The sequence below is a fragment of the Talpa europaea genome, assembly GCF_964194135.1.
Source record: "Talpa europaea genome assembly, chromosome: 1".
Taxonomy (NCBI): domain Eukaryota; kingdom Metazoa; phylum Chordata; class Mammalia; order Eulipotyphla; family Talpidae; genus Talpa; species Talpa europaea.
In genome coordinates, this window is record NC_140073.1 from 127991620 (window position 1) to 128007905 (window position 16286).

General features: G+C 35.0%; 1 protein-coding gene across 1 annotated transcript in view; it reads right to left on the reverse strand.

Moving 5' to 3' along the window:
* Window positions 1-1058: 1058 nt before the first annotated feature.
* The window catches only part of SF3B1 (splicing factor 3b subunit 1), a gene marked incomplete at both ends in the record, with an annotated part of 33586 nt that continues 18358 nt past the window's right edge, over window positions 1059-16286 (reverse strand). Inside the window, 19 exon segments of the mRNA XM_084243021.1 lie at window positions 1059-1217; window positions 1477-1693; window positions 2865-3137; window positions 4520-4651; window positions 4939-5059; window positions 6458-6569; window positions 6656-6838; window positions 7114-7335; window positions 7780-7905; window positions 8325-8471; window positions 8575-8720; window positions 9005-9275; window positions 9392-9478; window positions 10444-10623; window positions 11122-11223; window positions 11314-11511; window positions 13218-13339; window positions 13555-13767; window positions 15023-15260. Coding sequence (XP_084099147.1) covers window positions 1059-1217; window positions 1477-1693; window positions 2865-3137; window positions 4520-4651; window positions 4939-5059; window positions 6458-6569; window positions 6656-6838; window positions 7114-7335; window positions 7780-7905; window positions 8325-8471; window positions 8575-8720; window positions 9005-9275; window positions 9392-9478; window positions 10444-10623; window positions 11122-11223; window positions 11314-11511; window positions 13218-13339; window positions 13555-13767; window positions 15023-15260 — 3249 coding nt within the window.

The following is a 16286-nucleotide window of genomic DNA, read 5'->3' on the forward strand; positions in this document are numbered from 1 at the left end:
TTAATTACTAAATGCAAAAACTAAGCAAACCAGGTTATTTCAGCTGCTGCCACTATGTAGTATCGTAGCCCAAAGCATTATGCCAAATGTACTCCCCCTTTCCCAATGACTTGAATTTCTTAAGGGTAAAAAAGGGCAGGTCAAAAGCACCTTTGCATCCCCTGCACTTAGCACACTGGCTGGGGCCGATATACAGTAGGTGCTCAACAAGTATTTATAGAATACATTGTTGAGTAGGCTTATGACATGGGGAAGAGTCTGAAGATTGTCTTAAGTCTGTAAGCTTTACATAGGTAGCCTCACTCTCAACAGAAAGCAGATTTGAAGTAGGTACCTTCCCCACTTTCTAAAGACTTGTCAAGAGTTGGACATGACTTTAATCACCTCCTGTAAACATGTTCACAAAGCATTTTGAGAAATCAAGAGATGAAAGGCGCTATGTTAAGTGCAAAATAATATTCAAAACAGTTCAGCAAAGGTGCTACATTCTCTATGGTGATGGAACGATTGTGCTAGTTTGAGGTGAACAGCCCCAAATCTACTCTTTGTTTTCATTATCAACAAAACAATGGAATTTTGACAAAGATGCCATCACTTTATATAGCTTGTATTCTAACTATTGTCTATAAATCAGGTGACAAAAAATGAAATTAAACCACTTACTCTACACAAACCAATACTTTTATCAAAGTTCCGCATTTTACAAGTCATGTTCAAAAAACACACACAAGTTAGCATTTTGTACACAAATGTTTATTTCTTAATTAAACATTCCCTTTAAACACAAGGAATGAATTCTAAATCTTCATAAAGATGAATTAAAAATGAAATCCCTCCAGTAAAGTGTGTGTAATCACTGTGTTCTTGGTCACTACTGGCAATTTACTGTTTAACATCAAAAACAAATACGGGTTATTTAAAAATCATGCTACTGCATTTCTAGCTCTTCCTCTATGACCAGTTCTATGCTGATCTGCAATGTTTAAAAGTTTACATCACCAAATTGAAGCAAGTTTAAAGTGTGAAACAGCTGTGCATTAAACACAAAATAAACAAAATTATAAGATATAGTCAAGTTCATAACGAATATAGGTGTTCTTATCATCATTGTAGATTCTTGGGTAATGTGCTATGAGAGCATCCTGTGAACCAATGTAGATGGAATTGTAAATTTTCCAATACACATCTCTGACTTTCCGGGCTGGATGAAATAGACCCTAGAATAATTGAAAGGTTTCATTATTTCAATTTTCAAAAACACATAATCTTAACATAATCAACAAACCATAAAGATTCAAAACATTTCACTTGTAGAGAAAAAAAACCTGACAATGGGCTAGGTCAAAATTTATCAATAATATCCCTCCCCTCACAACTGTTTCCCCAAAATTTACTATATTGTTAACAAGGAACAGTGACTTAATTCAACTAAATAACTACTTTTATTGAGTAATCTTTTAAAAATCTTTAACCTACCTGTAAACAATACTGTAGCATTCTACATGGTCCAATAGCAACTCTTAGGCCCTCCAGGGCTCCCATAACTGCTTGAATTACATGGGGAGATGTCTCAAACACATTGGGCCATACATAGTTCAACAAGTGATTTAGAGAATCTTCACAACCAAATCCATAAACCCCAAGTGACATGTGTTGTACCACCGCACTAGCCGTCTGTCTGTGTACGAGGTCCCTGTGATGGGAGGAGGGGAGGAAACCTTATTAATTAAGATGGAGCCTTAGATTTTACAGGAAATATTCAACTGCCCATTAGAAAGGAAACTACTAATTCAGTGCAGGAACAGATGCAAGTGAACCTTAACTAACCTTAAATACTGAAATAGAATGACTAATGATTTTTCTTGAGAACTTTTGCTTTAAAATAAACTAAATGTTCTAATTAAAGGAAAGTGAGCAACACAGTCTTGTGCAGTGTACATTTTTAGCATGCTATTAAAGAGGGAATATGTCAATTTCACATATGAATGACAGTAAAATCTCATTTTAAACTATAAACTTAAAGTCTTTGGAAGTAATTCAATGTTTGCATACAATAAATAAATCCAAATTCAAACCATTCCCTTGTTAAGTGTCATTCAAAAACTCAATTTGGGGAAAAGAACCAATAATTTTCTCCTACTTATAGAAATAAGAACATTATCATTTCTCAGGTTAACTGAATTTGTGTTTATGACAAATTATGGGGTTAAATTGCAAATTACTCAAGTGAATAGGAATATCAGAAAATGGGTCTGTGATGGGTATAAAAATTAATTCACACTTTGCCCCACAAGGTAATAAAGAATGTAAGAAATAAAAGATGTGGGGGCCTCCTTGGTGGTGCAAGGGATTAAGTCTCAACACCATCAAGCTATTGCCAGTCACTGGCATGAGTTCGATCCCTGGCCAGGGAGATAACCCACATGGCGCGGCAGACCTCTCCTGTCTCGCCCAATGCGAGTGTATTTCAGTCAAGCTGTGTATTCAGTCAGCAGTGTATTTCAGTCAAGCTGCCTGTTCTGCTCCCCATTCTTGTCTCTGATGAATCCTCTCTCTCTCTCTGTCTCTCACATACACACATACCCCACCACCACCACCCAACTCTGGCCTACACCCCAGTTCTTCTATGTATAGATACATAAAAATAAACCTTTGAAAAAAAAGTGTAAAAAAAATACTTGAATTTACTAGCTTTCTTATTTTTCTTATTTACTGTAATAATGCTAATTAGACATAGTGAAGCAGTATTCCTCATTAATAAATTTTCCAACTAAAGTTTTTATTTAATTAGCAATTTTCAATGGCATTACTATCTTTCTAAATAGAATATAACTTTTTTGTTGTATTTAGTTCAAATCACTTACCTATCCATTAAAGCATCTTCAAGTAATGGTGTTACAGCATAAATGTAGTCCTTCCCCATTTCACCAATATATTCAAACAAGAATGAAAGAGATTTTAACACTCCATTCTGAACATTCAGTTCAGGAACTCTGTATTCATTCATTAAGGCAGGTAGTACTGTGAAGGGTGAACATGTTTCAGCAACAATGGCTATTGCTACAGTGGTGCAAACTCTGTTCTGCCTTTCCTGAACTTTGAGATTGTTTAGAAGTGTAGCCAATACATCATGAGGGCTGGAAAAAAGAATCAATGTAAGGAAACTATTAGATTACAAGTCAAATTTTTTCAAAAGGAAAAGAAAGACACGAATGAAATTTTATTACTAGCAAGTAAAGATACTAGTAAGGAAATGAACTTCATTCAGTGGGAAACTAATTGTGATAAAATGTAGTATTTTCAAGTCACTGACATTGGCACTATTAAGAATTTCATTTAAATTAAATTCAGTTTTAAAGAAAAAATTCAAAAATAATTCTTTAGTCTTAAGTAAATTTCCTGAAATATGAAAGAAATTTAAATGTTTAGCATTAGTAATTCTTTGAGTGGTCAGGGGCCTCCCCGGTGACGCAGTGGGTTGAGCGCAGCGTTGTGAAGCTATCCGCAGCCTCTGCAGCACTGGTTCAATTCTGGGCCAGCCAGGGAGACACCCATATGGCACGGCAGACCTCTCCTGCTGTGCCCACTGCTCCCCTCAGCAGTGCTTTCGGTCTGTCTGTTCTGCTCCCCACTCCGTCTCTGGTGAATTCTCGCACCCTCTCGTGACTCCGGACTGTACCCCAGCTCTTGTATAAATAAAAAATTAAATCTTAAAAATAAATAATTCTTTGAGTGGTCAAACACGGCACCAGGGCTAGCCAACCATCCCTTATATGGTATCCAAACCATGGTCTCCAGTGCCACCAATCAAAATCTATTTTCTTTTTTCACTCCCACATAACTTTACTGCATTTATTTTACCACAAACTTAGATAAAAACTAAAAACACAACTGCTATTCATTGCAAATTTTTTGACTATATCACTGCTAACATAATTACTACTACTACCAAAAGAGGCAGGGGGTGGGTAAACTCTTTTCTTGCTAGAAAACATTTTCCTTGTTATTAAGTCACCTGGACATGTAGTGTGCCATTTTTTATAACTGTTTCTACCTTGGTTCTAATGGGATGGAAGCAAACTACCAAATTACCTAGTAATATTGCTGAAAATTAGTTTCTGTGGATTAATCATATAAAAGTATTTTAAAAGTATTTTTTAAACACAAAGCATTAATGAGATGCTGATTGTTTTATTAAGAACTGGCTTTAAATTTTAAAGCAATGTCCCCAAAAAGATCGATGAAAATTGAAAATATTCTGAAGATGATAATTTCCACTCTGAAAATATTTGAGGTGCATGTAATCCAAAAACCTCCCAACTATTTTAATTCAATTTAAAGTATAAGAAAACATTTTAAAAATTGAAGGTTGTTTTCTCAACTGCATTATTCATACCATGCCTTAAGAGATTTCTACATAAAAGTATTTTCAGCATAATGGATTCACTACAAAGTCTGAGTGTATGCACATATGCATATCTATGTCTGTATATATAAAGATACATAGAAAATAACTCACCCAATAGCCTTTGCAATATAACCAAATGTGTTGACTGTAGCTCTACGAATAGCTTTTTTATGAGCCTTTAATAGCTCTAAAAGCTCAAAGCAAATCCTCATCCATTCTCTTGCAGACACATATTCAGCTCCCCTAATTTAAAAAAAAAGTTATTTTTTTGGTGAGTTTTAAAGGTACATTGGCAAATTCATTTCTCAATGCATGATTTCCAACTCATTTTAAGCATTAAATATCACTACTCTTCAAAAAAGGACAAGTTCAGTCTTTGAATTGCATTGCCAGCAAATTGCAATTTTACCAAAAATATTAAAACTGGATATACTTACTTTGGCAACATTAAGCAAATTTTACAAAATAAATTAGAAGGGTTAAATGTTAGCCAATACTGCTTACAAAAAATATTTAAGTAATTTGCCTACCTGTCAGCAATACGTCCAACAAGATCAATACAATTTTCTTGTACTTTTTCATGCCTGTTCTTTAAGATGGGGGTAAGTCTAGGCAGCAGATCTTTAATTGGTGGGGTCATCTTATGCATACCTATGTAACAGAAGTCAACATGCTATCAATTCACATCTGAAGAATAACCTTTGTTCACTTTTCCTTTTACTTAATGATGTAATACACATCATTAGGCATAAATATAAACTTACAGCTGCCTATGGAAAGAGAAAACCCCAGATTTCCGACCAGACTCAGAATTGTTTATAACTTTTTAATTAACAACTTCTGATTATGCATAGAAATGAAAGAAATTAGTGAAGTGATTTAAAGAATGATGGATACTCAACAACAACAAAAAATCTTATTTGGTTCTGAAATGTATTTGTACACTGACATTTAAATATGGGGACAGCTCATGTTCCGGCCATACACCACAATATAAGCCAGAGGTAAACATGTAAATTAAAGCAAAATTTTCCAGAAAGGGCCCCCTTACCCTTTAACTGCAAAACAAACAGATCTCCAGTCTCCCTGCAATGCAGGGCATACTTGGATGGTATTTACACCTATGAAGAGAGAAAAAAGGAGGCAGCTGGCAGGGGCTCTTGCTCTAACTAGAGTTGCTTGCTCTGATTCTCTCTCCATGCTCTTCCCATGTTTCCCTGATAAACAACATGGTTTATAACTCCCTACAAACCAGAGTCCCACTAGTGGTCAAAGAGAGAGGAGTGTACTGAATTTGGGGTTATATTTATGCATTAAAATCCCTTACAGAAGTAAGAGTGGCTGGCTATCATCACCAGCTACTTTCTGCTGTGTTAATTTGGCCCCTCTGAAACCCTACAGAAGTTACTTTTGGCAACAGTCATGTCCAATTACAATAAAGATTAAATATAAGACCACTGGCCTTAGCATAATGTTCTTAAAGAATAAAGGCTTTGGCTTCCATACATAAGATGATCTGTTTATGTTTTTACTTTAGATTAGAAAATGGAACAGACAGTTTTAAAGAATTAGATATAAACATGATAACTTGATTGAATTGGTTTTCTCTATGGTTATGTTCCTTGAACTTAACAGCAAGCAGAAAACTTGCCAAAATCATTTATTAATTCAAGGTTGAATATATATTTTGTCCTAAAAGTAACTAAACTCCAGAGTTGTTGTTCCCCCCGCTATAGAATATAATTGTGAGAGCAACACTATTCTTATTAGGATCCTCTACTCTGTGACTTCAGTTTCTTCAGCTGTGACTTCTCCCACCTCTCCTGTAAGATTCTAAACTTGACCTCTCTTTTTTTAAAAGTAAAATATAAATGGGTTTTTCGGAGACAAGATTTTGTGACACCCCGACTTAACTACAGTTCTGAAGTGTTTTAAAAGAAAAAAAAGTAATCAGAAATCATTACTCAACTCCTAAATGAGTCTATATTTTACTTTCAAAAAACCAAAGCAAGTTAAAAGAAAATTCTTTGTGACCAACAAATTTCATACCTATTACATTTACAATGGCCTTCAGTGCTCCAAGAATGCTGCCCAATACTTCAGGGTACTCCTCACCCAAATACTCGTACAAGACAACACCCAAGTGACCCATCAATTTTTCCTATAATAAAAGAAATAATGTTAAAAATGCTACTGTGCACATGATTCTATCTGATAAAGAAATAAAAATCGGATACAAAAGATTACCTCTTGACAAGTCTTCATAACAACTGCAGTTCTAGAGATCAAGTCAGCTGCCTGTTGCCTAACTTTTGCTGATTTGTTATTTAAACGCCACAAAACTGTACCACAGATCTGAGGCAAGTAAGGTTTGACTCGTTTGCCAAGAGCATTGACCACTGTCCCAAAGCCATTTAACATTACTGAGTCCTAAAAAAGAAAAGCCAAGTTAAATTTAAAAATTACATCCACTGGGAACTTAGAATAGATGAAATATACTAATATTTAATCCTTTGCAGTTTGAGTTTAAAAAAAAATATCGTATCTACAATTTTGAAGGAGTATTTCTTGGTTATCAATCGAAAACATGAACATTCAAAGACTACTTTAAATTCCATTACTTTTTACTGATATTTACTAGAGAAGTAATACACTTTTCTACAAATATGAAAGTCACTGGCAACTTGCCATAATTAGCATATTACCTCTGTAGTCTGTTCTTGGAAAGCATAAAGAATACCATCAATCAGTTGTTCTTCAAGTTTATGATCAATATCCGCTGCTCCTAAGTTGCCCATAATTTTCTCAATTGTCTCCATCACCATTTTTCTGTACTGTTCAGCTTCATCTTTCAGATCATCCACAATCCTGGATATAATTTCTGCTGCACCTACTTTATTTGCCAACTCCACAGTGGTATCAACTAACTAAAGAGGAGGAAAAAAATTTTGAAATTATTGCTCTTCCAAGGAAATAAAAAGACATCATGAAAACCAATTACTGTAGCTAATAAGCATACTAAGAACATATACTGAAATCTTAAAACTTTTAAGAGAAAAGATGACAAACAATTTACATGGGAGTCTTAGTCAAGGTTATTTAAAGTAAAATTATTATCCTGTTTATCACTCGGCTAAAGTATTTATTCTGCTCTACAAAAGACATCTATTCAAAGCTGGGTATTTATCTTAGGATGCAAAATCAAAATGGAAGTTAGCTGGCTAACTGAAACCCATTTTCTTTCACAAATCAAACACCTATGAAATGTGAGGTAATCAGGACGAGAAAATAACGTAACATGGATTTAAATTGACTAAATATATACTTCAAAGGATCTTAGAAATATATATTTTTTTACAATAAAAGCCTACCTGTCGGTAATTTCGTCTATCCAAAGCCATTCTATGTTGCCAGAAGTGTTTAAAAAAAGGAGGAAGAATTTCTGTTTTAATGTAGTTTGCTTCTACACCATCTGTTCCACAACACTGCTTTACCACCTAAAAGTTAAAATTAAAAAAATTACAGTAAAATGGGCCTCCCCGGTGGCGCAGCCGTTGAGCGCTGGGTTGCGAAGCTGCCCGCAGCCTCTGAAGTGCCGGTATGATCCCCGGCCACCGGGCGAGGGTCCCACATGGTGCGCAGACCTCTCCTGCCACCCGTTGCTCCCCTCAGCAGTGTATTTCGTCAGTCTGCCTGTTCTGCTCCCTGCTCTGACTCTGGTGAATTCTCTCACCCTCCCGCACTTCTGACTGTACCCAGTGCTTGTATAAACAAACAAACAAATAAATAAATAAATCTGTTAAAAAAATTACAGTAATGGTTTAACATATACATATATTTTCTATAACACTTTAAAATTCTCTTTGAACCGCAAAAAAACAAGCCCAATTTAGACTGTTTAATTTGGAACAATTACCTTCAACACAATTTTCTTCATTTCTTCATCAGGAGATTGGAATTCTCGAATAAGGATTAACATCACTTCTCTAGTATAATAGTTGGCATATTCTGCATCCATGAGAGGAATGAGATACCCAATGGCCTTTAAGAAAGCGGCCAGACCCTATTTTAAAATGAAAAATACATATACTTAGCAAATTAGATTTAAGTTGACTTAACTTCAATGAGATCAAAAAAGAAAAATAAGATCTAATTAGTGTATCTACCTTTCCTCTGTGTTGGCGGATACCCTTCCATAGAGGCTTTAACACAGAATCAAAAGATTCAATCCCATAAGGAGTTGCTGCTTCAGCTAAGGCAGCAATGGCCAAAGCACTAATGGTCCTAACTTTCTGCTGCTCATCCACAAGACCTATAAAACCAAGCACAGGTTTTAACTAAGCAAACTAATTTCCACAATATCATCCAGATTCTGGCAATATATTTAAACATTTAAATTACATAATCTGTTCACTTTAGATAAAATTAGGCTAGTCAATATGAACCACAGCTTATTAGGAGTAATGTTATACATTCCATCATAAACTATATGGTGTTTATGTTGTTAAAGCCCTCTACTTTAACTCTTCAAATCAGCAGTCCGAATTTCAGGGCACCTATCTTAAAAAAGACAGACAAAGTAACAATACAACTTACCATGCTCAATGATTTCAACTAAACTTCTGAGATGTGGCAAAATAGCACAGCCCATAAGAATAGCTATCTGCTGTACAATCTTAATGCCAGTATGTCTTGCTTGCCAGGACTTCTTGCTTTTGCACACAGCTTTTAAGAAGGGCAATAATGAAGGAATGCCCAGGGCAGATGCCACGACAGCAAAAGCTCTAGCCGTTGTGTTACGGACATATTCATCCATGTTATCTATGTCTGGTCTCATGGTGGAGATCATAGTAGCCAAACCAGCAGCCTAAAAGGATGTGAAAACAAAATCATGAGCTGGTAGCATTAACCCTGAACCGTTTTCCAATCAAGTAATCCCTTGAACAGATACATTTTTCTTCTCTACAAATATAATGTAAATACCTTCGCCAAATTAGAAATAATCTCTCGGCCTTCCACTCGAGCATAGTAATCTTCATCAATCAGCAATGGTTCAATGACCACAAGGATCTGAAAAAGAAAAGAGACCACATTTTCATACCAATTACATGATTACCAATTCAAACCGATTACATGATTATGTAATAGAATTAAGTACACAGTTTGTAACTACCAGAACTCTTGATAATCAAGGGACAAATTAAGAATTTTGATTACCAATTTCAACCACATATAGATGAAAATTTGGGCGAACCCAGTCAAACACAGTCTAATATTCAACATTAAAAAAATTACACATCTGTATTTTGCAATTCTAATCCATAATTTCTATCTGCAAAAAGATGGTTCTTAACACTAAATTGCAGTCTAGAAATACACATTTTCTCACCCTAATCCACTATCAATAAAAGCAAATGAAAAAATATGTCCAATATAAACCCATTATGGTAAAATGGCAAAACTCACATCTATAATACAAATATTTTATTTGTAGAGATGTGATATATGTTTATACAAAGAAAAAGTTCTGTAACGATATGTAAATTTAACTCAAATGTCCTGCAAGGGAATGAAATTTCACTTTTTACTGTGATTATATAACATCAGTTACTACTTTTAAAAATTCTAAAATTTCACAAATACACATAATTAAGTTGGCCAAAAAAACCCCCAAAAAACCTCAATTCCTTTTATATTAAAAATGATGAAACCAGGGCCTCCCTGGTGGCGTAAGGGGTTAAGTCTCAACACTATGAAGCGATCCACTGAAGCAAGCCACTGAAGCACAAGTTCAATCCCCAGCCAGGGAATTAACCCACATGGTGTAGCAGACCTCCCCTGTCTCACTTGCTACTCCCCTCAACAGTGTATTTCAGTCAATCCACCTGTTCTGCTCCCCACTCTGTGTCTCTGGTGAATCCTTTCACCTCCCCACACTTCTAGGCTGCACCCCAGCTCTTGTATGCGTAAATAAAATCAATCTTAAAAAAAAAAGATGAAACCATTAGAAACACAACTTCAGGAGAAAGACAAACCTTGTGCACATATGGTCGAACTAAGTCATCAAGTTTGTATAATATTCTGTCAATAACTTTCACAAGTAAATGACGCTCCTGATCCTCAAGTGTAGGAGACATCAGTAGAGGAAGAATCTGATTAAACAAAGGCCCAGCTCCAAATTCACGAGCTTTGTCAGTAATCTGACGCAACGCAGCCTGAAGAAGGAAAATGAAAGGTATGTACTGATTATAATTAAGCCCTTTGAGTAAAAAAAAAATTATTCATGATTTACAGTAACCTAGTATTTTAGTGTAAATGTCACACACATTTTAGAGTAGCACAAGCTCATGCCCATCAAAATTAATCTGAAGCGTTAATTCCTATTACAGAAATTCATTCTTCTCGGTTAATTCAAAAAAGTAAATTTAGTAAAACAATGGAGCCACAGGGGAATATATAAAATTCCTAATTGTTCCCCAAAGAATCTCCCTTGCTCAAGCCACATTTGATGCTAATACAAATTCTCTGAATCTTCAGTGTATTTTAAAGGCCATGATAACAAAAAGAAGAATCTCACTTTCAACATCCTCATTAGATTTAAAGCTAAATCTTCACACAACTTATTCCCTTTCCTCATACTGTGCCCTTGGTAAAGATAAAACATTTAATTATGAATTTTTAAAACACAGAATTGTAATAAACTGGTTATTTGCCTTTCTCATTGGAGGGGTTCCATTCTTGATTTTTAAAAGCAACTTCATTATTTTTCTCTCTTTTTGTTCTTCTGGACTAAGTGTTGATTCATCAACATCAACCTAAAATTAAAAAAGAAAAAAATCCTAAGCTAAGTTTAGGTATTTATAAATCCCAAATAAAAAGTTATATTTTCTGCTATCACCACTTACCAAAAGTTTATCAAAGTACTGAATATCATCAGGTTTTAAAAATGGAAGATTTCCAGATGGTTGGTCATTAACACTTTTCATAGTTCTATCTTCGGTTTGCATGTGGAAACCAGTCATACCGCCCAAAGGTGTTGGAGTTGCTGTTAGCTTTCGAGCCGGAGTTCGAATGGGAACATAACCAGCTGGAGGGGGAAGTACCTAATGCATTTAAGAAACAGTTTAGAAAGTACATAATACTTTAGAAAGTACGTAATAAAGTTAAGATTTGTACTTCAAACATTTTAAAGTTTATAGGTAGGATGTTTTCTGCGTGGAGGCAAAAATTAACACCAATACCTTTCTTCTATCCTAATCAGATGTTTAAAATATTTATGAAAACACTTGTATTTCTTAAAAAAAAAAAAATTGTATTTCTTAGGTGCTAACTAAAACTTAAGTATACTACGAATGTGAGGAAATGAAATACTATAAAAGAGCTAGAAAATTCTGATTTTCCAGAATCAGAATTTATATATTTATATACTGAATTTGTATTTAAGACACTAATTTATTTACACATGTTGAAGTCAACATGTCATATAAATGGAAATAAGTTTGCTTACTGCACATATATAAAAGGTATTTTAATAATAAAATGAAAAGTCAATCATGTCAATTCCTGCTCTATAAAAGCAAATCTTAGTATCTGCACCCTATAAAGGTAAGGTAAATGCATTAAAACTGAAACCAAAATATTTGCCAAAGCTCTACAAAACACACCATTTGCTTAAACCTTTTACTAAACTGGAAAAAAAAAAAATCCCAAAACTTTTTAATGCAGGTTTTTAACACAAAGAAAATTTTTTTTCAAAAAAAGCTAGTAGCATACTTCTAAAACAAACTAACTTTGAGGGCAGGCCAGTAAACACATACCAGTCTTCCCCAATGCTCCTAAGCTATAGTATCTAAAAAGATCCATTAACATGGATAAAATTATTTTAAACATCAATGCTACATGTACTTTGTATCCCATCATGTTTTGTCACTAGTTAATATATGTACCAGAATGGACAACCAATCATTTTGGCAAAAGTGGAATTGTATTCTATATGAGGTACTTCTTATAAAGTCAGTATCAAATCCACCACCATCACTAATAAGGGCCTGCAGTCTACTGCTTTTTATATTCACTAATAAGGATTTCATTTAGAATTAGTAGGATGCACTAAGAATTTTCCCCTTCCAATGACACTAAGAAAACCAATGACTAAAACTAGAACACTCAAGTAGTCAACAGTAAGTTGTAGAGTCTATACCCACAGCATTATGTTGAAGCCAGAAGTTTTAAAGCAGAAATTTATGCATATTTAAAACAAATACTCTAACATTAAACCAAATAAGGGTTGAAAAAAAAAAAAAAACTACTCATACAAACTACCAACAAGCAGTAGGCAACACCAGAAAAAGCTCTTTGAAGGCCATAGATGACCAAAGGTGATCTTTAGCCAGAAGAGTCCAAGTCCCTAGAAAATTTTACATTTAAATTGCTGTGGTAAAGAGAAAATTAAATTCATTGGCAACACATGAACTTAAATACAGACAACCTTGTGACATGCCAAGCAAAATAACCATGATCTAATGTAATGTAAGCTTAATCCTGGTTCTATGAAGCTATCCCCATACTTCCTAAGGCAGGAGGTTTCAAAGTGGGGTCTTAAAGTCTGAGATTTCTCATCCTCCAAAAGTAATAAAGCTCCATGTCATTCATTTCTTTCTATCACTATTACTTTTTGAAAATGAAATATACTTGGAATTGTCTAAAGGAATGGAATGGCAGTAAATTTGGCTAAGGTCAATGAAAACCAGTTACTTTTTTCAAAGAACACTAAAAATTCACATCCTAAATGCCATTCAGCTGTTATTACCTTATATCCTTCTGGGAACATTGCATCTAATTCTTCATCAGAAAGAGGGCGATTTCTCTCATCAATTTCTCTCTCCCACCGCCAAGCCTGAAGCTGTTCAGGAGTCATACTCATTATGTGACCTACCAAAAAAGCAAATTTCTGTAATAATCTATAATGCAAGACTTTCATTACATAGGTTCTTGGGATATAAGATAATTCAAATCAATTCTAATATTTGTTTTTATATTATAAAATCAAACTAAGACTTCATATCCTGCTAGTCTTGCTAAAATAACATACAGAAATCCACAAGGAATTCAGAATATTTATGTATTTCCAATGAAAGCATTTCTACCTGGAGTAGGGGTAGCCATGTTCATGGCTGGTGTGCCAATTGGTGTTTTTCCAGGAGTCAGAACAGGAGTGCTTCCACCCATCTGACTAGCTGGTGTTTCATCCCAACGTGACTTTCTTTTACTGGCTCCAGGAGTTGGTGTTTCACCAATCGAGTCTCCACCTCGATCAGTTCGAGGAGTCTCAGCCCATCCACTTCCATGTCCAGGAGTATCTTTAAAGAAAAAAGTAAGATTAAAATTTAACCATTGCTCAGAAATTACTATTTATTCTCATATAGCTGACATACCAAAAATGAATTGAGTTAAAAAAAAAGGGTATTACTAAAATGTAGACACATTTAGTGTTTTAATGTTCCATTTCCTATTTATTGTCCTTTGCTATTCTTGTTTCTTTTCTACCAATTATAATAATACTAAGTAGTAACCATTGAGAACCTAAAACAGCAACAGTTTTAACCTTGCACGGTATCACAAGTCAGACAGCCACTGTTTCTTGAGCGCTCCTTTTATATCTTCATACAGCTGAGATCACTCTGCATGGTCTATGCTACTCCTTTCATCCGCTACATGTTAAGCACACAGTTCCCTTACCACTGCATTTTTTTAAATTTCAGTACAGCAGATGATTTTCCCCTGACCCTGTCACCGCCCTGCAGACACATTAAATCGTAACTTCCCAAAGCTAATCTCAGTTAGTCAAACGCAGTTTAATATTATTTACATAAAAAAAAATCAAGAGGTTTACACAAAAAGTAAAAGAGAAGTTACTGGACAATGGGAGAAAATGAGCAGCTATTTAATAGGCACAAAAATGGAAAGATGATGAAAAAGTTCTAGAAATGGATTAGACAGTGGCTTCTATAACATTGTGAATGTACTTAATGCCACTGAATTGTACATTAAAAAATTATTAAGATGGGGCCTCTCTGGTGGCACAAGGGGTTAAGCACCACACTATGAAGCAATCCGCAGCCTCTGCAGCACAAGTTCGATCCCCGGCTGACCAGGGAACAACCCACATGGCGCAGCAGACCTCTCCTGACTCTCCCGCTGCTCCCCTCAGCAGTGTATTTCAGTCATTCTGCCTTTCTATTCCCTACTCTGTCTCTGGTAAATCCTCCCTCAATCCCCTCCATCTCTGGCCTGTACCCCAGCTCTTGTATTAAAAATATATATATATGTGTGTATATATATTAAGATGGCATACTTCTGTTATGTATATTTTCCCATAATAAAATAGAGTATGATTTATAAACTTTACTTTCTTCTAATATCCTTCCCAAAATAAACCTTAAATCTCCTCAAAAAGAGAAAATAATTAGGCACATAAGCTGCTCAGTTCTTCAACTGCCCCCAGAAAGCTGCTTACTTATCCACTCAAGACTATGGAGAAACAATTACAGCTTTCAGTAAACAACTAAAGTCAACATTTCATCCAAACACATGTACAGACTCCACTGGAAATACCTCTTTCTGTCTTGGGAGTCTCATCCCATCTGTTTTTACGGGCACTTGAGGTTGCGCCTCCATGGCCTGGTGTTGCATGGCCTGGCGTATCCCCTCTTCCAGGAGTAGCAGCTCCCGCTGGTGTGTGACTAGGAGTAGGATCCCAAATTTTAGATCCTGGGGTTGCTCCAGGAGTTTCACTTCCCTTTGCACGACCAGGTGTTTCATCCCATCTTAAGGAAGGAGTATGTCCAGGAGTCTTAGGAGAGCAAAGATTTATTTTACACACATACATATTCACATAATTTAAAAAATTCTAAACAAAAAACTGTTAAACAACTAAATGTTTTAGTTCCATCCTCTATAATTAAGAGACTATCCTGCATAAAAGACACCTACTTTCTAGAAAATGTTTATGACTAAAAACAACTTAAAGTCTTAATTTAGAGCAAGTGAAAAAAGTCCTAGCTTCAAAAACAATGTGTTTTGGGTCTGAGTCTAGGAAATGCAACTAAAAGCTCCAAGACTTTTGGGAAATCACTAGTGTTTCTCTGTCCAGATATGCAATGAGAGAAATTTCAGTATAACTGTATCAGTACTTCTCAAATTGAGGGTTAGCAACACATACCCATAATTTCTCACTAAAAAATACTACTCTCTTATTTTCGTTCAAGTGCGTATTTAACCACGTTTAATATTAACTGGATGATCTTATAACCAGACACAGCCACAACTCTATCCTTGAGATGAGCTTACTTTTACAACCATGTACGTATCATTACCCTTATTGATACTAGCAAAATTAACATCTGAAAGATTAGAAGTAGATTTAAGAAACCAAAGGTCCAGTAATTTGACACATATACAGCAAAAGAACTGGACAGTGCAGACAATGTCAAGCAGGAGGTGATTTAGCGTAAAACCAAATTTGTATTTAATGACTCATAAGCCTTCTGTAAGTTTTATAGCGTACTTGTTATGTTTTAAAGTAGGATGCACTTGCAGACAAAGGATTCTATCTAGCTTTGTATTTCCAAATTTGTATGAATACTATAACAAATGTAAGAGTTTTTTTCTTTAAAAAGATTCTATATTATTACTGTTAAAAAATTATGGGGTGCCTTTAAGATGAAGAGTAAAAATGTGTTTGCTAGTGTTAATAACACAGTTCAGAGGTAAAAAAGCTAATATTACATGAGAGTCCTTGAGTAATGAAAAGGTACGGAAGATGGCACAGAAGTGGAAGGATTATCTTCAGATAGTCAACTTGAACTAAGAGTTCATA